At 40.8% G+C, this 27,358-nt stretch overlaps 1 protein-coding gene across 4 annotated transcripts in view; it reads right to left on the bottom strand.

Annotated features, from left to right (window-relative positions):
• Positions 1-15,617, bottom strand: part of LOC147629731 (putative calcium-transporting ATPase 11, plasma membrane-type) — a 44,653-nt gene extending 29,036 nt beyond the window's left edge. Inside the window, exons 1-4 of one of the 4 annotated variants that reach the window (XM_086811277.1) lie at positions 15,473-15,617; positions 14,789-14,929; positions 14,558-14,621; positions 12,544-14,420 (exon numbers count right to left, since the gene is read on the bottom strand). In XM_086811277.1, the coding sequence (XP_086667403.1) occupies positions 12,544-14,420; positions 14,558-14,621; positions 14,789-14,917 (2,070 nt within the window). In that variant the 5' untranslated portion in view covers positions 14,918-14,929; positions 15,473-15,617. Of the gene's footprint in view, positions 1-12,543; positions 14,421-14,557; positions 14,622-14,788; positions 15,451-15,472 lie in introns of those variants that run through there. The other 3 variants (XM_086811274.1, XM_086811275.1, XM_086811276.1) reach the window with 3 other exon arrangements.
• Between the last annotated feature and the right edge of the window lie 11,741 nt (positions 15,618-27,358).

Genomic DNA, 27,358 nt, shown 5'->3' on the forward strand with positions numbered 1-27,358 from the left:
GGGCTTATCCTGCTCAGTTAGAGAGGGATTTGTATCAGTTATTTATGAGTCAGGACTCAGGCGAGGCATGGAGACTATTCCATGAGCATTCACCATCACAAGCCATTACCTCCACAGAGATTTGGGGTGAGTATGCAGCATCCCTGTACACAGCACTAGGACAGCCGCCCCTGCCAGAGCCATTGGAGCCATGCCCAGAGACATGCTTTCTTTGCTGCTGAGATGGTAAGGAAAGCTATTGACAGGATGAGGACTGGGAGAGCATATGATCATGATGGTTTGGTAGCAGAGCACTTTATTCATGCCAGAGATATGCTTGCAGAGCTTATTGCTATGATGTTTAACCGAGCCATGTGTGAGGGTTTTCCTGAGACTTGGAATATGGATCCCATGCTTCCTAGGAATTATCGTACCATCATGATTGGTCACACATTGGCTAGATTATATGCATCTATTCTTGAGCAGGAGTTGAGTAGAGGGCAGAGAGAGAGGGCATACGTGCATCAGGGCAGGCAGGGTTCAGGAGAGGTTTCTCCACTCTTGACCATATCTTGACTCTCAGAGCTATTATTGAGGAGGGCATATTATATGGCAGGAGGATTTATTGTTGCTTTGTGGATTTCCGCAAAGCTTTTGACACAGTACCGAGAGCCAGACTGATGCGCAGACTACAGGAGATGGAAGTGCCCACAGAGCTGATTTGGGGAAACATGGCTTTATACAGGACAGTTGTGGGGCAGGTACGTACTACTCAGGGTATATCTGAGATGGTTCACTCCACTATTGGGGTGAAACAGGGCTGCCCCCTTTCTCCCACCTTATTTGGGATGAATGTGGATGAGGTTTCGGACTATGTAGAGCGGGAGGGTGACAGAGGGGCACAGCTAGCAGGGACATGGATTCCGCTGTTATTGTATGTTGATGATATTGTGCTGATCTCAGATTCTCCAGAGGGGATGCAGCGTCATTTGGATGCATTGCACACGTTTGCACAGGATAGTGGATTGTCTGTTAACCTTGATAAAACCAAGGTGATGGTGTTTAACACCATGGCACAGTGGGTTAGGAGGTCAGTACCCACCTTTACATATGGTCAGGAGACAGTGGAGTATCAAGATGCATATACTTACCTTGGTGTGGTTTTTAGTGGCCCACTATTTTCCTTGAGGAGAGCAGCGGAGACCAGATTGACCAGAGCTTATGCAGCATTGGGGAGACTAGAGAGGATGTGTTCGTAGGTTCAGTTTCAGGAACCTCGAACAAAGCTCTGACTCTTTGACACTTTGGTCACTTCAGCCATGCTGTATGGAGTGGAGATATGGGGACCCTCAGTGGATCACCACAGCCGAGCTGGCAGCACCGATGGATGGAGACGTATGGAGAGGTCCTTGGTTTCTATGATTTCCCGGATGATTAGGGCCAAGGCCTCCGTACCACATGATATTATCCGTGCAGAGATGGCTGCCCCCCCATTGGTAGTAGAGGCACTCACTCGATCAGTCTCCTTTATACATAGCACTTGGGCTCTCCCTAGAGACAGATATGCTCGCTTAGCCCTGGAGTCTTCACGACAGTTGGCATCACAGGGAGACGGATCATGTTGGTATGCACAGATGACAGCTTGGTTCCAGCTGCATGACTTTAGTATGGACAGGCTACCTCCATTTCAGTACTCCCTGGATGCACCCTCCCTCTCTCTCACACGGGCAGAGATTACCAGACTTATCAGGCAGGACTTGACTCAGCTGGACACTAGGAGGACATGGATACAGCCGACACACGAGCTTGGTACGAAGATGGCTTTCTATAGAGATCATCTTCTCCACCAGCTCACGGAGGATGGGTTTGTGATTAGACCCAGCTACATGGATACTCATCTTTCTCATGGGGTACGGTGTGCTATTGGTCAGATGCGCACATCCTCACACCAGCTAGAGATTGAGACTGACAGATTCAGAGGAGTACCAGCTGAGGCCAGGATTTGTCAGCTGTGCCAGATGGAGCCAGAGACAGAGTTACATTACATATGTCACTGTCCAATATATTATGAGATACGAGGCCGCTTTCACTGCCTGTTCAGAGAGGGCTTCGGACCACTTTCTAGAGTCATGAGATACCAGGATCAGAGATGCCTCGGATTGTACTTGCTGGAGCTGCGTAGACATAGAGAGGGTCTCCTGAGAGGGAGGGGATCAGAGAGGGAGAGACACCTACAGAGGCAGATTACAGACTTCTTTCGACCAGAGATTGAGCAGTCAGGCTAGCAGGCATTGCAGCTAGCCCCAGAGTACAGCCACACCAGAGATACACTGATTGATCGGGCTATAGAGCTGGGGCGGTCCAGGCACCCCAAGATGACAGGCTTATCTCGACACCGGCGGAGACTACAACAGAGGATCAGGACCATACTAGCACGGCATGGGAGACGTCGAGTCAGAGTACTCACCATGGAGGACATTGAGGATATCCGCCATCGACCGATGAGAGACATCTTTGGATAGTGATGTATATGATGCTTACCTTTGTTGCTGGAGTTTTCCTTCCCAGATGTTATCCATTAGGAGCTCCTAGTACCTTACTTTTCCTCATAGTTGTTGTTTCAGTTTCAGTTAGTTGTTTAGTTGTTTTAGCTTTTCTTACACAGACATTGTATCAGATCCATCAATTGCTGTAACCTTTTTGGTCTCATAGGTCATTTTGGCCTTTTGAGGATGTTAATATATCATTTCATTTCTCTCTCTCTAATCTCTTAAAGTTTGAAGTGCTAAAAGTGGATTGCTAAAGACTCGCGAAACTCAGGATAAAGAAGGTGGTGTGAGACTTGTGTGATAGGATCCTTTATTACGCATAATTCCGCTGCATGTTACATTGTATAAGGTTGTGCCTTTGTTAAGGAGACTTTTGTATGTAGTTCCCTTTCTATATATTTATATATAGATATATTTTCTAAAAAAAAGAAGAAACGAAAAAGTGCCATCGTCCTCTCGAGACCAAAAATGGCCTATAGGACTTGAAACATACAATACAAGAAAAAGTCTTCCTCATGGGAAGGGAGCATCTGCATCCAATATAGTCTAGGTGGGGCCTTGTGGTTCAAGTGTTGTCTGATTGGTGCCCTGGTGCTCCACAAGGTGTTGCTAGTAGTCAAGAATGGCAGCTATGAAGATGCCCAATGATGTGGGGGTGTGTCACAAAATTCCTCATTGCTTCTGTTTTCTATTTGTGGAGCCTGACATGGTCTCTGTATAAAAATTGTGTCCTCTTGGTTAGGACAATTTTTTTAAAAATGTAAACCGGCACCTACTCTGGGGCATTGATGATGTGAGTAGGGATGTTGTAGCACCTAGTCCTTGCTATGCATGATGAAGTTGATGATCTTATACTTCATGATTGGACAATCTTTGAGGGAAAGTTCACACTTTTTGTATTCTTGTCTTTACTTGTTTTGTGTTAGTGAATTAGTCATTTAAAGTTTGTTTTGCTAATTAGTCATTAAAAATTTGTTTAGCTTGTTTGTTAGAAATTCTTTTGTTGTGGTTCAATAAAGAATTTGTGTGTGTGATTTCGTTATGTATTTGTCTATTTTTGCAAGTTATTATTACTATTATTATTATTATTTTTTCTTAGGTGTTTCTATTAAGCTCTTTTTTAAATAAAAATTTTGTTTGTTTTTGGTTATTCTCTTCTTTCTTTTAAAATTATTCGTAAGTTCAGATTCATCTAGCCTTATGATGACGGTATATGTGTTTGTATGGCATATGGAGCCTGACATGACAGTACATGTATGGCTCATGGAGCCTGACATGATGTGATTTTTAAGGACTAGCTATCCTGGTGATTATCTCTATTTATGTTTTGGGAAGATTCCGGAAGGATCATGAATCCCTGAACACTTGATAAAATTGAGCAGATGGGTGTTTCTTCCAGTCTAGCTGCACTCATTTGTGTGCATGACTTTAATTTTATATTTGGATGACTTGTCTTGTTTGCTTGGACAATGCCTTAGATTACTGCTTGTTGTCCATGGGGCCGGGGGGCACCTTGTGGACGTGTATGTGCACACATGTTTGGGATTGACAGGTGGTCTACATGTGTTTTACAGGTGGTAAGGTCCCTAAAAACTCAATTTATAGCTTTATGATTTCACATACTAATATTTATGGATGCAGGTCCACACTCACTTATAAGTGACCGGACAACTTATAAGTTGTACACATTGGGTAGGACTATTTTAATACATGTGGCGGCCAAAGGACAGGCTCTGGACAACTTATGGGCTGTTTGCTTGTAGGTGCCCCATCTTGGACTTAAAAAGCACACACTTGAGATATTTTTGGAGGACAAGCTCTATTACCGGAGGGAACTCGTGTTTGGGCTGATCGCATGCTTTTCTGGTGCATGGAGGAGTTGGCCGACCTGATTTGGAGCTGTCTACTGCTAGTCGTCAAGTTTGGTATCATCCAAGTGGCTGCTGGGTGCTGGTTGACTGTTTGAAGCATTCCCTTGTGCTGGCCGGCTGAAGACCAGCCTTGAAAAGATGCTGGCCAACTCATCTTGGGGCAGAAGGAGCTGGTCAATTTGTGTGGAGACTCTTCTCTGTTGACCGGTTACCTTCTGGCATGTAAACCTCTGCTGGCCTACTTCCTCTAAAGCTCTTGAGAGCTGGTCGACTGCTGAAACAGCCCCTTAAGGCTGGTCGATTTGCTTCGTGGGCTGGGTAGGTGGAAGATGGTTATACAGGGCTGTCCCGGCTGATGTGGGAATGCTGTGGGCTGTCCATGGTTGTCCTGCATGTGCTCTAAGCCGGGAAAGCTTTCCTGTTCTATGAACGAACACCGAACTCAGCATATTTTTTGCTTTTGTTTTCATCTTGTGTTGGAAGAATCAGGTGCTATCTAGTGGAGAATCCCTGGGTACCCACAAGGTTGTATTTGAAGCAGACTCCTTTTTGGTAATCAAATCATAAAGGAAGAGGGGGGGGGGGTCAGCCCATCTTCTGGTCCCTTGTGTGGTGTACTGTGCAGAGTTGTCTTCTCTCTCTTATCTGGCATGTTCATGTGTTTGATCATATTCATGATTGATAAGATTTCCGTGTTATAGTTGCCCCTCCGTTACATTGGTATTAGAGCCAGGTTTTCTACAAAGATTATGCCATACATGATGCTGGATATGGTTGTAAGGAGTCATTATCCGTGAAAGAAGGTTGGGATTCTAAGGTAGTGCTCGTCTTACTGTCGCGCTTCGGAAGAGGTTATCTGTGGTTTAAGTGGGGCCATGAGCGTGTGGAAAGACTTTGTGGCCCTCTTGTCCGTGTAGGGGCATTGTTGTACGGTGTACCCTTGCAGTGTATTTAGTATCATTCTTGGAAAGTCGGTAGGGAGCGATTCCGGGGCATGGAAATTCTTTTCTTTCTGAAGACTCTGGTAAATACATCATGGCCAACCATTCATATCAATCTGTGGAGGATTCTATCACCCGTATTCGCCGCATGCGGGAAGAGGATAGAGACAGGGACCAAGTTGGGGCTTTGGCAGGTAACGACTCACAGTTAGCTGCTAGGGCTGAAGATCAGCAAGATCTTGATGCTTTGATGAATGAGCTTGAAGAGCTCCGTGCCTTGCAAAGGGACCCGGATGTAGAGAGGGTTATTGAGTCCGAGTCTCAGGTTAAGGCAAATGTGGTCACTTTTGATGCAATTGTCAACAGATGGGGATTGAGAAACTGCAAGAGTTGGCTATTGCTTATTTGAAAAGCCATGGCGATGTTGTTTCCGATGATGAGGGCAAGTGGGTCTTCACACGACAACCTCGCAGGCAATGTTGTGAAGGGGATTTTGATGATGTTGTGAGAGGGTCTGCAGCCCGAACAAGTGATGTGAGTGGGCATGCAGCCCGAACAGATGTTATGAGAGGGCATGCAGCCCAAGCAACTGATATGAGAGAGAATGTAGCCCGAGGAAATGATGTACATGGCATGCAGCCCGAGGGAATGATGTATATCAACATGTAGCCCGAGCAGATGATATAGGGTTTTCAGCCCATATGAGAGATGTGGAAGATCTAAATGCATTGTCGGTGATATCACCACCTTCTAGGTATGTTCCTGCTCCCAAAGTTCTATCCCGAGTGGAGGGTTTTGCGCGGAAAAACAACCCTAGATCTGTGCATCGCCGCCATTGTAGACATGTCAAAGGAGATGATGAACAAGTGCGATGGGATGCTTGACATAGCAAGAAGGCCAAAGAATTCAAGTCGGGGGACAAGGACATCGAATTCGAGAGCTATAATGGAAAGCGGGACACCACTAAGGCACTTGCATTCATAAGGCAATTTGAAATAGCCTTTTGCACTGAGGATTTCATAGAGCAATCTATGCTCAGGCATGTGGGAATGCATCTTAAAGAGACTACGAGTTATTGGTGGATGGCAAAGCTCTTAGACAGAACAACTGCTTGTACTTGGGGTACTTTTAAGGAGCAATTCTATCATCAGTTTCTTCCTCCCCACTTTGAAAAAGATGTATGGAAGGAATGGGATTGGCTGACACAGGATGAAGGCGAGTCCGTTTCTTCATGTCTCAAAATTTTGGCAGATTCTTCTCAAGGTCACACCTTTCATGACGATTAGTGAGGATGAGAAGAAAAGAAAATTCGAGTTAGGGATGCAACGAATCATCCAGAAGAGCTTGGCAGTGTACCGTCATAGCACTTTATAGGAGCTGATATATTTAGCTACTATTTCCGAGGAACTACATGGTAAGGGAGCATCAAAAAGGCAAGAATTCAGCTCATATAAAGGAAAATTCAGAGCTGGAAATGAGCAGAAAAAGGGTGGACAGCCAGCTAAGTTTATGCCCAATGAGTCCAAGGATACAAAAGGGGGCTTTGAAAGGAAGCCGGAGGGTAAGAAGGATGATCCCAAGCTGTCCAGACATCATATTTTTGATTGCATGAAAGAGGGAAATGCTTTCTATGTGGCAATAAGGATCACATGAAATCTCAATGCCCCCAGAATGTCAAAAAGAATAATGTGCAGGATGCAAAACCAAGCGTGAATGTTATATCCGATGTATAGGGTAATACTACACATGAACCGAAGAGCAGGATTTTATGCAAGTCTTGGGGCAAGTTGAGGGATCAAACAGCCTTATTCCTTTTTGATAATTCCTCTACAGATAACTTTTTATCCATTCAGATGGCTACTGCTCTTGGATTAAAGCCCGAGGAGTTGGGCATGGATTTTCATGGAGATGCCACCTTTGAGGGCAAAGAAGTTAGTCACTCCCATCGTAGGGAAGCTTCGTATACAGATTCAGGGTTATTTGGATCATGAAAACTTCCTGGTAGCACCGCTTACGGGATGTGATGTGATACTTGGGATGCCTTGGCATTATCGTTTGGATTCCAAGATTTAAGGAGAAAGTAATTTTACTCATATGACATAGGGGTAGGGAAGTTAGTATAGATGCGGGTATCATTGGGAGTACCATAACCGTTGTAAGCCATATTTCTATTTCCAAGGCAATAAGAAATCAGCTTGTTCTTACTTGGTCTTTGTACGTGATAATTTGAACATGATTTTGTAACTCCCATAGATCAAGATAAGATTGATTTCTTAAGTGATTTTGCTGATTGTTTTGCTGACTCCCTACTTGGTCAGTTATCCCCAGAGAGGCTAGAGGATCATTGTATTGACATAATCCCTGGTAGCTCCCGTGTTAACCGACCTCCTTACAGGGTGAATGCTACCCAATAGGAGGAAATTATGACTCGAGTGAATGATCTTCTTGAGAAAGGGTTGATTAGACCGAGTTCTTCGCCTTATTGTTCTCTTGTATTACTTGTACAGAAAAAGAATGGGTCGTACAGAATGTGTGTTGATTACAGTGCCCTTAACAAGATAACCATCAAGAACAAGTTTTTGATTCCTAGAATTGATGATATTCTTAACAAGCTTGAGGGAGCTCCATGTTTCAGTCACATTGATCTTAAGAGTGACTACCATCATATTAGAGTGGTTCCTCAAGATGTATACAAAACTGCTTTCAAGACGTCATTTGGGCTCTATGAATATTTAGTGGTGCCATTTGGTCTTACAAATGCTCCCGCCACTTTCAACAGAATGATGGATAGAATTTTTAGACCTCACCGCAAGTTCATGGGAACTTTCTTTGATGGATAGAATTTTTAGACCTCACCGCAAGTTCACGGGAACTTTCTTTGATGATATTATTATCTTTTCAAAGAGTGAGGTTGAGTATAAGGAACACCTCGCCATTCTGTTTGAAGAGCTTAGGAAACACAAGCTTTTCATCAATGGAAGGAAGAGTGAATTCTTTTTGTCAGAGATCCATTATTTGGGGCATATTGTTTCGAAAGATGGAGTACACATGGATCCTGCAAAGATTCAAGCTATTAAAAAGGACTGGCCAGAGCTTCAAAATGTTCATCAAGTTAGGAGTTTCATTGGCCTATGTTCTTACTGTCGTAGATTTATTGGACACTTTGCTTTCTTGGCTTCTCCATTGCATGATTTAATGAAGAAGAAAGCTGTATTCCGTTGGTCTGATTTAGAAAGAGCAGCTTTCCAAAAGTTGAAGGACTTTATTATCTCAGGGCATGTTAGTGTGTCCCATCTTATTCGATTCGAGATGGTTTTCTGATGATGCAAAACCGTATTTGTGTGGTCCAGCAATTGCGCCAAAAGGTTATGGAAGAGTGTCATGCTCCTCCATATGCACGCCATCGTGGTATTCTGGTTACTACACAGCGTTGGAAAGATATTTCTTTGGCCAGCTTTACGGAGGGATATTGGAACTTATGTGCGTGAGTGCCTAGTGTGTCAGAAAGTCAAGTTTGACAAGCACAAGACACCCGATTTGCTTCAGTTCTTACCCATTCCACAAGAACCATGGGAAAGCATTGCCATGGATTTCATTATGGATTTCCCGAGATCGGTACATGGTAATGATGCTATATGCACCATCATTGATCGCTTTAGCAAACAGACACATTTTATTCCTGTGAGGAAAACAATCAAGCCAGAGCACATGGCAAAGCTATTCTTGGCTTAGATTTTCAAACATCATGGCATGCCCAAATCTATTGTGGGGGATAGAGATCCTCGGACCACTAGTTATTTTGGCGGGCATTGTTTGATAACACGGGCACAAAGTTCAATTTTCATTAGCTTATCATCCTCAAACAGATGGTCATAGTGAGATGGAAAATTCAGCCGTACTTGATTTTCTCAAGTGTTATGTATCTGAGCAGAAAACAAATTGGGAAAAATACTTGCCCTTAGTTGAGTTTGCATACAACAATAATGTGCATTCTTCAACTAACAAGGCTCCGTTTGAGATAATTTATGGCAAGCTGGTGCTACCACCTATCTTACGAACAAAATATGAAATCTTTGCAGCAGATGAGTATGTTCGAGATTTGGATACTGCGATTGCATAGGTTCGGACAGCCATAGAAAGATCTCAAGCTAAGCATAAAAAGACAGTTGACAAGCACATGCGAGAGGAGGTTTTCAAGGAAGGTGATTGGGTGTTACGATCGAGAAAGCACATCTTCGGAAGAGGCCAGGTAAAGAAGGCCGGTATCCTAAGCTTTTGAATAGGTATTATGGGCCATTGAACATTCCAGATCTTACAGAAGATAAATGAAGTGGTTTATAGATTGGTATTACCCGATCATTGGAAAATACATAATGCATTTCATGTCAGCTTGCCGAGGCCTTATGTGGGATCACCTCCTATGTAACCAGTTTTGGAAGATCCATCAGAGGTGGATGATCTTGAGGAGGTATTGCAACTTGAGCAAATATTTCACAAGGAGCGTAAGCATGCGGGAGGCAAGCTAGTATGCAGGTATCTTGTGAAATTTAAAAACTATTCGTCTATGATGCAAAATGGATGGACGAGGATTATTTTCAGGATTATCCGGAACTTTTGATGGCCTATCTGGAAGCTTTTCAGTTGCGGTCAGCCGCGTAGAAGCGGGGGGGAGAATGTCACAAAATTCCTCATTGCTTCTGTTTTGTACTATTTATGTGTGGCATATGGAGTCTGACATGACATACATGTATGGCTTGTGGAGCCTGATATGGTGTGTTTGTATGGCATATGAAGCCTGACATGACAGTACATGTATGGCTCATGGAGCCTGACATGATGTGATTTCTCGGGACTAGCTATCTCGGTGATTATCTCTATTTATGTTTTGGGAAGATTTCGGAAGGATCACGAATCCCTGAACACTTTACTTGATATACAACTAAGCAGATGGGTGTTTCAAAATGGGCAGTGGAAATGAGACAAAGTACTGAGAACAGAAGTATAGAAATGAAAGAGAAGGGAGAGGGCTGTATAAACTCTGCTATATATGCTTTAATCCGGTACAAAACTGGTGTGGGGGGATGACATGCTATATATACAAGTAGGGGCAGCTAGTTGGCCAGTAGGAATTGGGCCGACAGCCCTTGAATGGACCCACGACTGGATAATATCAAGTTGGCCAGTAAAAACTCACGTCGGAGGACCTCGAGATATGCCGTAGGATAGAGCAGATATTGGCAGGATTGGGCTTTATCTCAGGCTCTGTTGCGTGCACATTGGACTTGGGCCTAGGGGAGATCAACAGTTTCCAGGAGGCAGCCCATAGCTGAGTGGAAAGATTTCGGGAGCAGGAGAGGAGTTTGACGAGGAGTCTAGCCTCTTTACAGCGGCTTCGGAGAGGTCCCCAGATAGCTAGTGGATCAAGAGTCAGCTAGCTGCCGCCCGCACGGAGATCAGATCCATCGAGGAGAGGAGGGTGGAGTACATGTATCATGCCGGGGCTTCTCAGGCCGGTGACAGAGTCATAGGGGATTTCTTTGAGATAGCCGGCCCCCACAAGAGGAGAGACGACATTCATAGGCTGCGTGGCCAAGATGGAGCTATTGTCTCAGATCCCCCCCATGTATGAGTCATCGCCATGGACTTCTTTCGATCTCTTCTCACAGGTGCCCCATTATCTCCACAGGTGGTGGATGCGCACGAGAGGGTCTGGCGGCGCACGAGGGAGGTGGTTCCTCTGTCACCATTGAGCTATCTAATGGTCCTCTTATCTTCTTGTGTGAGCTTTGGGCTCTGGATGAGCATACTCCGTAGTGGTGCTCCATCGCTAGGACTGGCACGGCGTGATTCGTAGTGCCAGGGACGGGTGGATTGCACACGGTGTATGTTTCTGGATTACCACCGCTAGGACTGGCACGGCGTGATTCGTAGTGCCAGGGACGGGTGGATTGTACACTGTGTGTGTACTTGGAATTGACTTTCCGGTGGGCCTGTTTGCGCCCGGAAATGTCAAGTATTGTGCAAGTACATGAACGGAGATTATCCTTTAACAATGTTGCATTGTGCACTCATGTTTGCCTGCCTTTGAAATGTTTTCGCGTGAACTGGTTTCGTTTGCATGCCTGACATGTGTGTCTAGCTCAGGGGTCGGGGACGCCCTCCCGTGAGCCGTGGAATGCCTTGTCTTCTGACAGGTTTTGTGGCGTGTGAACAGGTGGGAAATCCTTATTTAAATAAGAGTTTTAAGTTATAAGCCTTATAACTTACAGGTTTCATACTTCATTAAAAGTAGGTGGACACTTTATAAGTGTGGGCACCCTCTTTTGGCCTGGGCACCCTTTTATAGCATGTGGGGTGGGGGTTGGCCACCTACCCCACCTACCACACCCAATCTTTTGCATGTGAGAAAGGCGCCTCACTTCCAGCCCTCTCCCTTGCATTTTGGAGGAAGGAAAACACAATTGTTGGCTGGGATTTAGAGAAAACAGGCTGGAGCACTCATTGTTCTCATAGAGGAGGATACTTTGGTGACTTTATAAGCCTGTAACTTAGTGCACTCCTTACCATGGCCTACTTGATGACAAAAAAAAACGATTCTCTATCTTGGTACCGCTTGTGCTCCTCTGGCTAGAGATAACCTCTAGTAATGCCATCCTTGGGCGTCTTTTTAGGCTTAGCCTCCATGGTTTTCTTGGCGCCTAAGGTGCTCTGAGACTTATTGTCCTTAATGTCTTTACTATTCTGAGTACCCTTACCCGGCTGGGATGAAGAGTTGTTGCTACTGCTGGGTTTTGGGAATGGTCTAGACCTGCTTAGGCTTACCTCCGTTCAACATCATCACTTGATGAGTCAAAGCCCGGTCATAAGACTAAGACTTGAAATTGCGAACAGGAAACCTGATGTTTGTATCTAACCCCCTGAGAAACTATTTCAGCTTCTCATCTTCCATCTTCCCCAATTGTTGTGCCATGGTGATAACCTTATTGGAATAAGTCAACTCGGGCGACCCATTCTAGGAGAGTTTGTAAAACTCATCCTCCAAATTGGTCGTGTACTAGGGTGGAAGGAATCTTGCTTTGAGTTCCGACACAAAAGTCTCCCATATGAAATGCGTCGTGCCTGTGGTTAGGTCTGTATGGAGACCTAAACAGTATAAAATATTTCAAACAGAGAAGGCATGTGCATGAAAAGCTATTGACTTGCCTGGATTTTTGGAAGCTTCTCCATTCTCTCTGCAAGACTCCACTGGCGGAAAACAGGACCCTCAACAGCCAATCCATCGGTGAGGATGTTGCACTCACGAGCAATAGCTTTTGCAGTCTCTAGATTATCACCTGTCACCATGCGTACTCTAATCCCAGCCTTGAAGCAACGACTTACAGCATCTTTTACTTCTGGTCGAATAGGATCCTTGATTCCAACAATGGACACAAAAGTAAGGCCGTCCATGGGAGCCACTTGCTCACCATCAGGTAAGCTTTCATGGTCTATATAAGCCAGGCATAGAGTGCGGAGAGCATCCTGTGCAAATGCCTGGATCACATTCTGCAAGTTTTGCATCCTCGAAGAATCCAAAGGGATCGAGACTCCAGTTTCATCCATCCATTGATTGCACCCCTTCAAGACAATCTCTGCTGCCCCCTTACAAAAAGACCTATACTTGCCATCTCCCAGCTTCACTAGAACAGACATTTTCTTTTCAACAGCGCTGAATGGCACAACTCTGACAATTTCACACCTTGATCTCACTTCAGAAAACCGTCCACCCAACAACAAGCCGAGCTCTAGAATTGCAGCTTCTGTAGGCGAGCCATATACCTGATACTTATCATCAAGCTGCACAACATCACCACTTGTGTTCAAGAACATATTCTCAATGAGGAGCTCCAAAGCCTTTTCCGAGAGATTTGTGTGCACACTTTCAGCCTTGCTATTGTGTCCAGCACAGCATATTTTCACAACAGCCATTCGGTTGGTAGTTAGAGTTCCTGTCTTGTCACTGCAAATGCATGTAGCTGAGCCCATTGTCTCGCATGCTGCCAAGTTGCGAACAAGAGCCTTATCATCCATCATCTGCTTCATGGCATAAGCAAGGCTCAACGTGACAGCAAGTGGAAGCCCCTCAGGTACGGCCACCACAAGTATCGTCACTGCAATTGCAAAGTAATTCACAATCTCAAGAAGGTACTCCATTCTCCACTGGTTGAAACCCTCTTCAAACCTTGCTATTAAGAAGCGTATCATGAGCACAGAGAACGTGAGGAGAGCAAAGACAAGACCAATTTTCCCTACTATGGTTGCCACTCCATTAAGCCGGACCTGCAATGGTGTTTCATTGTCGCCACCTTCACTAAGCTTAGACATGAGCTTTCCCCACTCGGTTCTCATCCCGACCACCGTCACCAACATCTTTCCCGACCCATTATGCACCATGGTGCCCGCAAAAAGAAAAGGTTTCTCGTGACTTGGATGCACTGGCTCGCTTTCTCCCGTCAAGCTAGACTGGTCAACTGTGAGCGAGTAGCCTGACAAAAAAAGCCCATCCGCAGGAATTTGATCCCCAGTTGAAAGGTACACTACATCTCCCACAACAAGGTCATAGATAGAAACCCTCATTCTGTTGCCACGCCGAACCACCTCCACCTGTATCTTCTTCTTTTCATTCTCGAGGAGATGGAACTGGAGAGATTGCCTGTAATCACTAGTTGCCGTGATGAACACAACAATTACAATACTAAGAAGGATCCCCATGCCATCATACCAACCTTCGGATAGACCCTCAGTAGGAATGCCTACAGCCAAAGCTATCACTGCACAAATTGCTAATATAACTAGTGTTAAGTCTTGAGATGCCTCCCAGAGATACAGCAGAAACCCCCGTGGGGGTTTCTCATCATACTTATTGGGACCAAACTCTTCAATCCTTTCTTGTATATCTGCATCTGACCCATTGATGCCGTGCACAAGAGAGTGGACATCCAGCTTTGCAGCGATACCTTCTGCACCATTAAGCCTTCTATAGAGCTCAGCGTTCTCTTGTATGCCATCCAATTGCTGTGCAGTGACAGCAAACCTCTTCCCTGCAGAGAGTGCAACCAAGCGAAGGGAATGGTATCAGGAAAGGTATGAGATATGCATGTGAGAGACGTGTCTACATGGAGAAGGAAGCAGAATGGATTTGTATTGTTTAGAGTACTGTTGAAGAGGGTGAAAAAACCTATGAAAAGAAGGGCTGCTTGGGTTGCTAAAACAGCAATCTTAAAATCTGTCATGTCTTTTACCTGCATTTTATAAAAAAAACACCTCAGTTCCAAATCACATAGGGTTATCTATAATGGTGTAAACCATGAATTTACAGAATTTTTCCCCCAACAACAACACCCATTACAGGAATTTTGCAAGGGCCAATGCTAATCAGATTGTACTTTTTTAAAATCCATAACTGTACCTCTCGCCTCTTCTCCAGATTGGCTGTATGGCGAAACCTGCGAGATGGGTTGAGAGAAAACACATTCTTTCTCCATGCCTGGAGGTCTTCCAAGGAGGGCTCTTTGTGGGGGAGAACAAAGGACTCCATATTTGCGGTGAGCTGCAACACAGAACAACACACACACACACACACACAGGGGCTTTTGAGCACTGTACAAGCTCAAGATTGATCTCTTTCTGATAGCAAAACCATTCAACAAGGCGTTCTGAGCATGCACTGTACTCTAATTGTGTGTAAACTTTCTCTCAACATAGTATCGTGTGTGTTTTGTGCACTTGTGTACTGTTGGGCAGATTTTTTTTTGGACAAAAAGATTGGTGCCACCTACAACACGCAGAAAAGCCTCCAATAATCATCATTTCTTGCATGCTTCCTGGGCTTGGAAGTCAATGAAAACACTATTTCTGGGCTATTCGGCATTTAACATATTTGTAGCTAGATATATCAAAATGAAAACTCCTGCTTGAATCACTCTTTCACACACAGTGACACACGGCGCGCGCACGTGTTGAGGACTTCGCGTGAGGACCTCGTTGTTTTCGAGTGTATATCTCTTTCTCTGCTTCTTGTGAGGATGGGGAAGCATGCGACTTTGAGCTGCAACCTTATGCACTTTGTCTTCTAAATGAGAGTTGGACGTACCTAGTTCCACAATTCAACTCCCTGCCGCCCTCCCAGAGCTTGAATTAGTATTTTAAAAAATGAACAAAGAGTTTTACTATTAGCCCTTTTTTTTTACTTTCCAATAATAATAGTGGTTTGATTGATTAGTGGCCATGATATAGCCACCTTCTTGCCATGATATAGCCACCTTTTTGAATATGAACTAATAAGCTTTCCTCTATATATATATATATATATATATATGAACCCACCCTTGGATGACATGAACCCACCTGGGTTCAAGTCTCTATATATGTATATATGTATATATGTGTATATATGTATATATGTATATATATATATGTATATGTATGTATGTGTATATATGTGTATATATCTATATATGTATATATGTGTATATATGTATATATATACACATATATTACATGCAATATGGCAATGCCAATCAAATAAGAAGCTTCCAATGACAATGAATCTTCTTAAAACAATGGCAAATGACAAAAACACTATCAATGATCCAAGAGGCTAATGAAATCATAAAATTTAAATCAAGTACCATCTATAGAGTGTGCTGATAAAGGTTGGATGGGACATATTAAAGGCATAAAAAATATTTTTAGAGGATATTTTCAATGAAATCTTTGCAAATCTCTATATCTAACATTGAAAAGATGCAAGCATCCCATATCCGGAAAAAAAAAGATTTTTAAAAAAAGCAAATAAAACACAATGATTTATATTTCATCAAAGGGGTGTTTTTGATGAGCTTTCATCAAATAAAGAGTAATGGGGCATCATTAAACCATCTCATAAATTTTGATGTGTGTTTTCTTCATCATCACTTTTTAGTAACTCAAAATTGGTGACTTCACTAAAACATATCTTTTAGTGTGTGTTTTCTTCATCATCACTTTTTAGTAACTCAAAATTGGTGACTTCACTAAAACATATCTTTAGTTCATAATGATTAATTTTGGCACCTTTTATGCCCATAAACCTCCTATTATTTCGTCTAGATCAAGGGATGAATGATGTTGTGAAGGGATTGATATTTCCATACAATCTATTTGAAATGATTGCATGGTTTTAATAAACAAATCCTCAATTTCTTTACTCAATTGTAGTGTATATGGTTTGAAAAGGTAAGAAATCATAGTGTTAGGAAAGGCTAGTCATTCTACTTCAAATTGCACGAGGATATAGAATTTCTTTTAGTTTTGGTTGAAACAAAAAGTGTCCAAAGGAAATGGGGTTTTCAATTCCATTCATTGCCTTCTTCTTAGAAGGACACAAACCTTGGATAAAAATAAGTACTCAAAATAAATCGTAAGAGCGAAGGTGGCCGTGATTTCAAATTTAGAAGTAATATGTGTATTAATTTCCATATAAGACACTTTGACATGCTTCAACAAAACCATGTGCAACATGTAAGACTCTTGAAACTTTTGAGTTGATCATTCATTTACACTCTCATCTATATGACTTTGTCCAACTAAGTGACACTACCCTCAACCTATAAAACTCATGCATTTTTTGCGGCCATCTACTTGTATTTGCTTGATAGCAATTTATCCTCCCCCATAAATCCTTAACCTTCACATTCATCTTCCTCCTTTTGATGTCGCATCCTCACATTATGGCTTTATAGGTCTCCACATCCCCACTTTCATCTTCCTCCTTTTTATGTCTCCGCATCCCCACATTATATACACCTTTTAGGTCTTTATGGTGGCTTCTCTTCCTTTAACCTTGAGCTCCTTGATTTTCCCTCACATATCTTCCTTTCTTCTACTTGTACATGCACATGCACCAATCAAGCCTAGAATAGATGTAGATGTGAGGGTGAACCAACATAATGTATCTAACAAAATAGATATCTATTTGTAGGAACGTTCTTGAGAAGCTTCCTTATAAAGAACTATTTTTAAGGACCTTTTGTACATTTATGATCATTGTACTATACACGATTGATGCTGCAAAGGAACAAGCGATCATTGTACTATACACAATTGATGTTGCAATGGGACAAAGGGGTGATGCTAACTATAGGCCACAAGGAATCTTCTCTCTCTCGCTCACACACACACACTATATTATTCAGAATCCACATTTACCAAACCTATTATTCTTTTATCAATTTATATTATAAATAGAATACTTGAAAAATACACGTATTTCAATGATCCATCTTGGATACTTTTCTTCATTGTTTCAAATAAAAATTTACTTTTCTTCATTATTTCAAAGAAAATTTTACATAATAAAATTGAAAATAATTTTTTCATGAATGAGTCTACGTTTCCTAATAAAATTGTAAATATTTTTTTCCCTAATAAAATTGTAAATATTTTTTTTCATGAATGAGTCTACGTTTCCTAATAAATATATTAAATGCATGTCACTAAAGTACTAAAAAACTAGTTTTCCTTTATGAACCTTGATGTTACTTATTGATTTTTTTCTAATGTAAAATTCAATGATTAAATTGATTGAATATTTATTTAATCACATATATAAAATTAATATCTTTGAAAGTCCAAGTATTTACTATGTGGACGTGGTCTTGCATGCCCCCTTTAAAACTCAAAGCATTCTCAAAGCACTTGTTAGCCTTTACATCTTGTCTTGCTTGTTGGGGGAATTACAATGTTCTTGATTGGCCAATAAATTAAAATAGTAAAAAGACTATTGATTATATTTAGCAAGGGGGCTTCATAATGTAGTATGATGGTCAAAGGAATGTCAACTACTTTGGCATATTGGAATCAACTTACATAAGTAAAAAGTTGTTAATGTGCATCCTAGTAGCCTTTAAATCTAGTCTTGCTCGTTGGGGGAATTATAATGTTCTTGATTGGCCTAATAAATTGATCAAAGTAAAAGGACTATTGATTATATTCATTAAGGGGCTTCATAATGCAGTATATATACTGGTTAAAGCAATGATTACTTTGGCATATTGGCATCAACTTATGTAACTAAAAAGTTATTATTGTGGTTCCTACATGACAAAGCAAAAAAAAGTAGTAACTTTGCCTTGCCATCATCAAAGATCATAACAAACTAAATATATTTCCATATTATCATGGAAATTTTGGCGAATTGCTATTATGAGCACTTTTGCACTAAACATACACATCTCATGTTTTAGTTTCATCAACCAACAAGAAACTTGTTATTACCACTGTCCTTTTAGAAAACTAAACATATACACATCATTTTCTAGTTTAATCCAACTTGCAAGGTGTAAGAAATCAAATGACATTTTTAAATATTAACATTTGTTAGGAACTATTTATTGGGGGTGTTTCTAAACTTCAAAACCTACCAACTACTAGGTTAGTTCATTTATGATAACTCACTTGGCCAACTAAACAATGAGCTACGAAGTCTCCTTTCAAAAATATCATTCCTAGAGCCATCTTGTTTTGAGCTTGAAGTGGTTGGACTTCCTTTTTTGGCCTTCTCCATGGTGGTCAACAAATCCTTTGACTTTGTCGATGTTATAAGAAAACTAATCACTACCATCTTGAATTTGTAGGTCTAACTACCTCATAAGCCCCTCTCTCTCTCTCTCTCTCTCTCTCTCTCTCTCTCTCTCTCTCTCTCTCTCTCTCTCTCTCTCTCTCTCTCTCTCTCTCTCTCTCTCTCTCTCTCTCTCTCTCTCTCTCTCCCCGCATGCGTGAATGTGTGCAACTTGTTAAATATTTCTCACTCTTTCCTTGGGTAGGCTTGTCAAGTTTTCAAGCATAGGCACATTTTAAACTCAATAGTAAGTCTGAGAAAATTATAATTTAAAAAAATTATTCTTTAGGCTAGTCCTTAAATAAGTGTTAGGACTGTGGGTATATTTGTTGTAGAATCGATTGATGGATAATTTCAAGGAAACTTTAGTGATCTTTGAAGGAAACTAATGTGATGCTAATTGTGAGAAAATAATAGATGCCATTGTAGCAAGGATCATGCATGTACACAAAATAGAACAGAGTGTAGAGCACTTGAACAAGATCTCTATTGCAATACGTTAAGTGAGAAGTATAAAGCAAGAGGTAATTGTGAGAAAACAATAGAAAGCACTGTAAAAACAAGGATCATGCATGTATACAAAATAGAGTAAAGTATGAACACTTGAACAAGATCCCTATTATAATACAATGTTAAGTGAGAAGTACAAAGTAAGAGGTTTGTGAGCTTTACATAAACTATACGAGCTTATAGCTTAGCTTCTTCATTAGTTTAATACAAAGGTTATTATAAAACTTAAAGGTAGGTGATGACTGCTTCCACTATTGTAAACCTTAAAGATAGGCGATCGGTTTCCATTAATGTAGGTAGTCCCACTAATGTAGCTAATCTCATTAATCTAGCTAGCTATAAAGGTGGTAATGGTGAACACATCTACACTATATTAATCCTTCAATCTTTCCACTAAAAGTGCCATGATGGTTTACACATCTACACTATATTAATCCTTCAATCTTTCCATATAACTGATGAGAAAGTCCCATAGTTACAAGTGTAATGGATGGTTGAAAAAAAGCCATCATCTCATTACAAATGCTACATATAATTCCTAACAAAAACTCTCTAGATTTCATCCATCACCTTGACTACAATAAATATGATCATCCATCTAGCTAATCACATTTTTTATCATTCTTTTACATTTATTTAACTCTTTTTCCTTTTACAACCTTTAAATTCATGATATATATAACTAGAGACACTAACCAAAGATCCACGATCAATGTCCGCCACTATATTTTTTAACAATTTCTTGCAGTGATGGATTCCCCTGGCACTCATATGTGCTCCCCCTATACTCCATATTTGTTAGAGCAATGAAAGCAATTCACCTTCACATTTGGCCCTTCCTTAAAACCTTAACCACCAACATGACAATGGGAAAATCTTACAAGCCTAAGAGCCTAAAGTAACTCTCCACAAACAAATGACAACAGAAAAATATGACACTTCAAATGAGGATACGTAGACATTGATAGAGGGCAAAGCCATGCCCTTACAAATTACTCGCTCTAAGTGATCATAAGAGTCTAAACTGACTCTCCACAAGCAATGGCTCACACAACTTGACTCAAATGTTCACAAAAAGGTTACAAAACATAAGGAAATTTTTAATGAAGGATAATGTACTAATCCACGTCCTGATGAAGATACCATCAAAAATGTCGACAAGACCATGCCTCCCTTGGAGCATACAAACCATGGTAGGTCTACATGAGAATATTTGGTGCTCTAAAGCCCCTCCAAGATATCAAGTTCAATATATCCAATGGATGTAGACTGGTCACAACCATTTGAAGTGGATCATGTAAATGAGAAAAATTGGTGCCCTCGAGCCCCACCAAGATATCAAATTCAATATAGCCAATGGATGATGACTGAACAACTATTTGAAGTAGATCATCTAAATGATGCACAAATTGTTGAAGACCAAAGTTGATGGGAAATTTGTTATTGTCCACTTTAACAATAGTGAAGTTGATAAAAACTACTTGATAGAATAGATAATTTTGAAGCCATTGTAGATCTCCAACTTAAACAAAATATGCTTAAGCAATTGCACATAAGGTACTTGTGTTCTCCAAAGAAGGATCTTGAGAGAAGGAATATGAATAGAACTAGCAACTAGATCAATGGAAAGTAAAGAAGGTGCAGGAACTCTACTACGTAATACTCATAACTACACTTTCTTGACACATCTTTGCTAGCATTTCTAGAAATATATATTTTTATTTAAAAAAAGATAAAAATAATATACATTATATTATTGGCCTGAGAGAGAGAGAGAGAGAGAGAGAGAGAGAGAGAGAGAGAGGGTGGGGTAAATTAGTAGAAAGAGAGAAAAGAAACCATTAAACATGAGAGGGAATAAAGGAGGGAGATGAAGGAGGGTTGTTATCTCATGGGAATAAAGGAAGGAGATGAAGGGTTGTTATCTCATACTTGTGTGGGATAATGGATCCACCAAAGCCTTCCTTTGCCTATTATTAACCCAGAAGGCAACATGGTTTTAGAGTGTTCTCTAATGCGTATATGCCATTTATGGTCTACCAAAGCCTTCCTTGCTATTGTGAACCAACCCTCAAATTTGAAGCCTTAAGACTTCAAGAGCCCTTCTTGAGGAATTTAACTTATCATTCATGTGAGGGTATAAAATGATTTACCCTTTAAAAAAGCTTCATTTTAAAAAGTTTTTTAATATGTAATTCTTAAATAAAAGCAAAGGAATGTGATTCACATTCTACCTTCTACCCAACTCGTTATTAGATATTAATGTCCACCCTCACTCTATTTTTTAATGGGTTTACTTAGCTCATATTTTGCAAGGCCCCAATTATGAGCAAAAGCCATGGTTGAGCAACTTGATATATAGGCATGGTTTAGATACCAAACGATGGCCTTGGTTGCTAGATGGTATTGGTAGGTCCAACACACTAGTAGACAAGCTACATGTAGACCGTTAGATAATAATAATGGACCACAGAGTCCACACATTGCAAATAGTAGTGCCACTGACTATAACAATGGACCTACATAATTTACTGCGATGGGTCTCTAGGCCTATAAAGATACACTATGATTCCTATCTCTATGGTATTGGTAGGTCTCTAGGCCTATAAAGATACACTATGGTATTGGTAGGTCCAACACACTAGTAGACAAGCTACATGTAGACCGTTAGATAATAATAATGGACCACAGAGTCCACACATTGCAAATAGTAGTGCCACTGACTATAACAATGGACCTACATAATTTACTGCGATGGGTCTCTAGGTCTCTAGGCCTATAAAGATACACTATGATTCCTATCTCTAGGCCATCAAACCCCCCTTCTCATAGTGAAGGAGAATAATCTAAGTGAGAGGCCTTCAATATGATGACTTGAAGCTCTAAACTGTAATTATCTGATACAAAAGAACACAATGATGCCAACACCACCTGAAACTCTCATGTCATGCATGATATAAGTGCTTGACCATACATAATGCCTGCATCAATCTACCCATAGATAACCCCCTGGCTCTAAGTAGGGAAAGTGAGATAAAAAGGAGCCAAGCCTTTTATAGAAATAAGGTGCCTAAAAAGACATCCAAAATATTCATGTTTTGGGGGGCATCCTGTGGGCAGAGAATTAGAAGATGATTTTGGAAGTTTGAAAATCTCCCCATGCTGCAATGTCGATGAAGATCTTCTTTGGATGCCGTTGCCAAGTGGGACACTTGGCTATTGTAAATGCTTCAACTTCATCTTCATCTTCATACTCTTACACCAAGTTTGCACGATCCTTTAATTGCTCTTTGGCCATCTTCTTAAACTGTCTTCTTTGTATGTCCAAGCTTTTTGTACTAGGGGAACTTGATGGTCCTCCTTTCATCTTGAAGAGGAAGGCTCTCTCTAACTCAAGTGTTACTTCAGCCATCTTTCTAAGACGACGATCCTTATCAATAAGAACTACTATCAGCTCATCATATTATGTCTCATGAGACATCCTTAGTACTGGTAGGATCTTATTGTACTTTGAAATCCCTTCTATGATGGTGAATAGGACGACTTTCATATCATCTTCATTAACTTGTGCTTTGGTGGTAGCAAGTTGTGGTGTGGATGGAGCCTAAGTTGCCCAAATGATGATTATACAATGCTCCCCCTTAAAAGCATAAGAGGCAAAAATGTAGTCTAGTTTGGAGGAAGCAATTGAAGCATCAAATCAAGGGGGTTTTCCAAAATATGGAAATATCAACTTGAAAATTAATGATTTGGAAATATGGATTTTCTAAAATATAGAAATATCAACTCATAAATTAATGATTTGGAACTGAAAATTCCAAAAAACTCAAGGTAATTAGCATTAATCACATAATTAGTGGAGGGTTAAAACTAATGATCTACTTAGTTTTGCCTTCAAAGTTGAGCTATGAATGGCTTGTACCACTAATTAGAATACCCTAAAAGGATTTGATCAATTGACCTATAGCGCCCCCTCCCCCCCGCCGACGGGCAGATTTTTTATGTTTTTACACCAGTTTGTGCTACATTTTTGCCACCTCTGCTTTGAGTTGGGATAAGCCCCTTGAGGTGATGATAGAGCTTTGTCTTAGCTTCAAAACCCATTAAAATCCTTAGAGAATGATGCTTTGTAGAGGGAGAACGAAGCGAAACATTTACAAGGGGTGTTTAGCCAAAGAGGAAAAATAGGGTTTTTGCTAATGAAAAGCAATTAATGGCAGTAATCATAGATCAAGGCTCTAATACCATGTTGGTATTCATAGGATCAGAGCTCATGGTATGGTGGGCAGAAGATATCCATGATGTGAGTGTAGGAGCATATCCTATGTAAAGAGAGATGGAGACGGGCGGGAAGATGGTGCTTAAAGAGGGATAGAGAGAGTAAGAGGGAGAGAGAGTAAGAGGGAGAGAGAGAGGGAGAGAGATGTGAGAGCCAACAATAATGTTTTATATAGAGGGATAGAGAGAGTAAGAGGGAGAGAGAGAGAGAGAGAGATGTGAGAGCCAACAATAATGTTTTATATAGGCACCAAGGCCTTATCTTATGTTCTCTTAATAAGAGGGTGTCCACACACCACTGGACACTTATTAGACTCTAAAATATCCAATAATTTCTTCTGATTGAAATCTAAAAAGTAACCCCTTTTTCTCATGTATTTCTTCAGAAAAATTAAAATTGTAAATTGGCATTACCTTTGTTTAAAAGTCAAAAAATGTACATTTTAATTATAAGCTTGGTATTTGTGTGTGTGTGTCTCCCTTTTTTTATTCTTCTAAAATCTTGGTTATTTTTGAGCATCGCTTTAAAAATGAACATTACTTTTGAGCAATTCTTCAAACCCTTCTTGAAGCATTTTACTCTTCACACACGGAAATATAAAATTTTGCCCTTTGAAAGAAAAATCAATTTCGAAAAAGTCCATTGATATACCCTTCTCAGATACAAGCAAAGGAACATGGTTAAGATTTCACCCTTCAAACGAAATAATGGGGTCACCTTGAAGGGTTTAGGAGAAGATAGGTTCAACTTAGCCCAGAAATTGTTGAAATTTTTAAATACGCTTCTCACAAATTGATGAGAGAAGAAAAATACCTCCTCAAAAATTTCAAGGTTTAGTTATTTAAAATGAGAATCTCTTCTTTAATTCATGGTGAATAGGATCAATGTAAGGGTCAATGAAAGTAGTTTCCTGAATGCAAGCCAACCCTTGAATTTTAAGGGAAACCCTAAATTTTCATTGAAGGGGCTTATTTTAAACCTCCGCTTCCATGTGAAGAGTTTGGAAGGAAATATTGCTAATTTTCTTCTTTTTTTTCAAAACTTAGGCTTAAAAAAAAGAATTCTTTTAACGTTTCTGGATAAAGTTCTAGCCCTCAATTTTGAAGACTGTGAAAACCCTTTGGAGGGGGGGGGGGGGGGGGGGGGGGCGTGGGGGCAGGGCTTTTTTACAGAGGCCCAAGGGCCAAGGGCACCAAGAATTTTGCGGTTTTTACCCTTGAAAAGAAAAGCCTTAATTTTAAAAAAGTACTAAAGGGACCTTATCAAATTCACCCTCGTGCACAGTCGGATAAAGCCTCATTGAAGCGTACACCGGTGACCGTAGTACCGTACTCTGTGGGGCCCGTAGTACGTACGCGGCCTTACCTTTCAAATGTAAGTTGTAAGGCTGGTTCTGGTTGTGCGTGTTATTTCATGCATGTGAACTGCAGGCAGCAGCAGCAGCCAGTGTGCTACGGACAGCACGTAGCTTTCAACCCGTGTCGACGCGTACGTTCCGTGCAGCAGCAGACTACGCCCAGCCTTTTGTCCGGCCCGGCCATATCCTCCCAGGCAGGCCTTAAATTTGATGCCTAATGTAAGGCTTCATGGAAAAAAAAAATGAAGCTTTGGAGTCCACAAATGGGCTTCAAATTGCAACCTTATACAAAATTTTGGGATTCATAATCTCTCTCTCTCTCTATATATATATATATACTCTATAGTATTATATATATATACTATATACTATATATATTATAATTTATATACTATATTTTTTTGAAGCCTTGGTGATTTAGGAGGGCTTCAATTTGAAGCCTTGCATGAAAAATTGGGCTTCATGGTTGAAGCCTTTAGAATATTGTAGGGCTTCATTTGAAGCCTTGCACAGCCATTGAAGCCCAAAACGGGCTTCAAATTTAAGCACTGCTCCCAGGACCCACATGCATAGTATAATATTATACTAGTGGGCAATTCTTTTTTTGAGACTCCAAATTCAAATTCTACCCAAACCTCCTTAGGATAATATATATATAGAGATAGAGAAGAGATGTACATGCACATTTGACTATGCTCATTGCTCACCTAGCCTTGGCTTGATGATTTTAAAAATCATTTCCATTGAGTGCAGGATTATACCTGCACATTAAATTTGTCTTATCAATATTTTGATGCATGCCATTTTATTCTATATGTCAATGTGAAAAATCTGAGTACCTCACATGCTATTTGTAGGTTTACAACCAATACAATACAAGCATGCCTAGAGTAATCACACATCATGTAAAGTATTAATATGCAAGGATATTAATAGGTTGGCTATATGCATCAAGTTCTTATTGCCAATTGGACATCACAGTTGTTCCTTTGGCACAATATCTCCATTCCCTTTGCAAGTAAATGTTATATTGTGTGGAATCCAACATGTCACCTTCTCGTTGGCATAATATTCCCATCGCCATTATAGGTAAACACCATGCTATGTGGAATCCAATGCATCCATCACTTCCCATTCCTTTCAAGCTCAGAATGTTCAATGCCTACTACCACTACAATCTAGCACTGCCCACCATCAATATAACCCATGCCAGTTGTGACGTTTGTGAATGGCCGGGTTTCTCTACCCGTGCCGGGTTAGGCCATTTCCTCCCTCTACACCACTTATGAAAACCTGAATGTCGGTTGTCTTTTAAATCTCTTCTAAATTTGTTAGCTCCCCTCAGTAACCCTTTTGAAATCCCAACAACAAAACCTAAGTGTCCATGTATACCAACATCAAGCTCCATCAACCATGTTAATGGCTAAGAGGCTTTTCTGAAGCTTACAAATCACCTCAACAATGCTTCAATCACTGCTATGCTAGCCAAGAGTGATAACCAATGTTGATAGGGAGCTATTATAAATTCATTACCATGTTTACTTTATCTCGCCCCTCAATAAAGTAATTATCCACATGCATGTCACTTTACATCACTTTGACATTGTGATGTGCCTTAGTGGGAGGAGTGCTATAGGAAAAAGCATATATGTTTGTTGCCTACTTGCTATGGTGATAAGGGTACATCTAGGGTCTTCTCCTGATTACAGTTGTTTAAAGCATGTGGGCCTTCCAGCCATTCCTTGTGGTAGAGACAAGCCTTAGTAAGTGTGCCAATTTTTTGTGTTAGGTCTAGTAAGGATGAAGCTATAAAATGCATTAATTGAAGGTGAATGCAAGAATATACCTTTACTTTATTTTAGGTAGCTTGTGACATGGTGTCTAGAAGAGATTCACTTATTGAAGATTACATGAATTATGGTATGGATGAGTATAAATCTATGATTGTCATAGAAAAGCCTTGAGTTCGAAGGCCTTTGACTATGCTTTGGATGTAGCAGCATCGAAAGGAGGATGCTTCGGATGTAGCAGCATCGAAAATACTTCGGGTTTTTAAGATGCAACAATCTATAGGACACCATCATGGGCTGACACAATCAATTAGATATATGATTGTCATAGAAAAGCCTTGAGTTCGAAGGCCTTTGACTATGCTCAAAGGAGGATGTTTCGGATGTCGTAGCATCGAAAATACTTTGTGTTTTTTAGATGCAGCGATCTATAGGACACCATC

The sequence above is a fragment of the Cibotium barometz genome, chromosome 17 (assembly GCF_041138505.1).
Source record: "Cibotium barometz isolate CiBa-2024 chromosome 17, ASM4113850v1, whole genome shotgun sequence".
Lineage (NCBI taxonomy): Eukaryota > Viridiplantae > Streptophyta > Polypodiopsida > Cyatheales > Cibotiaceae > Cibotium > Cibotium barometz.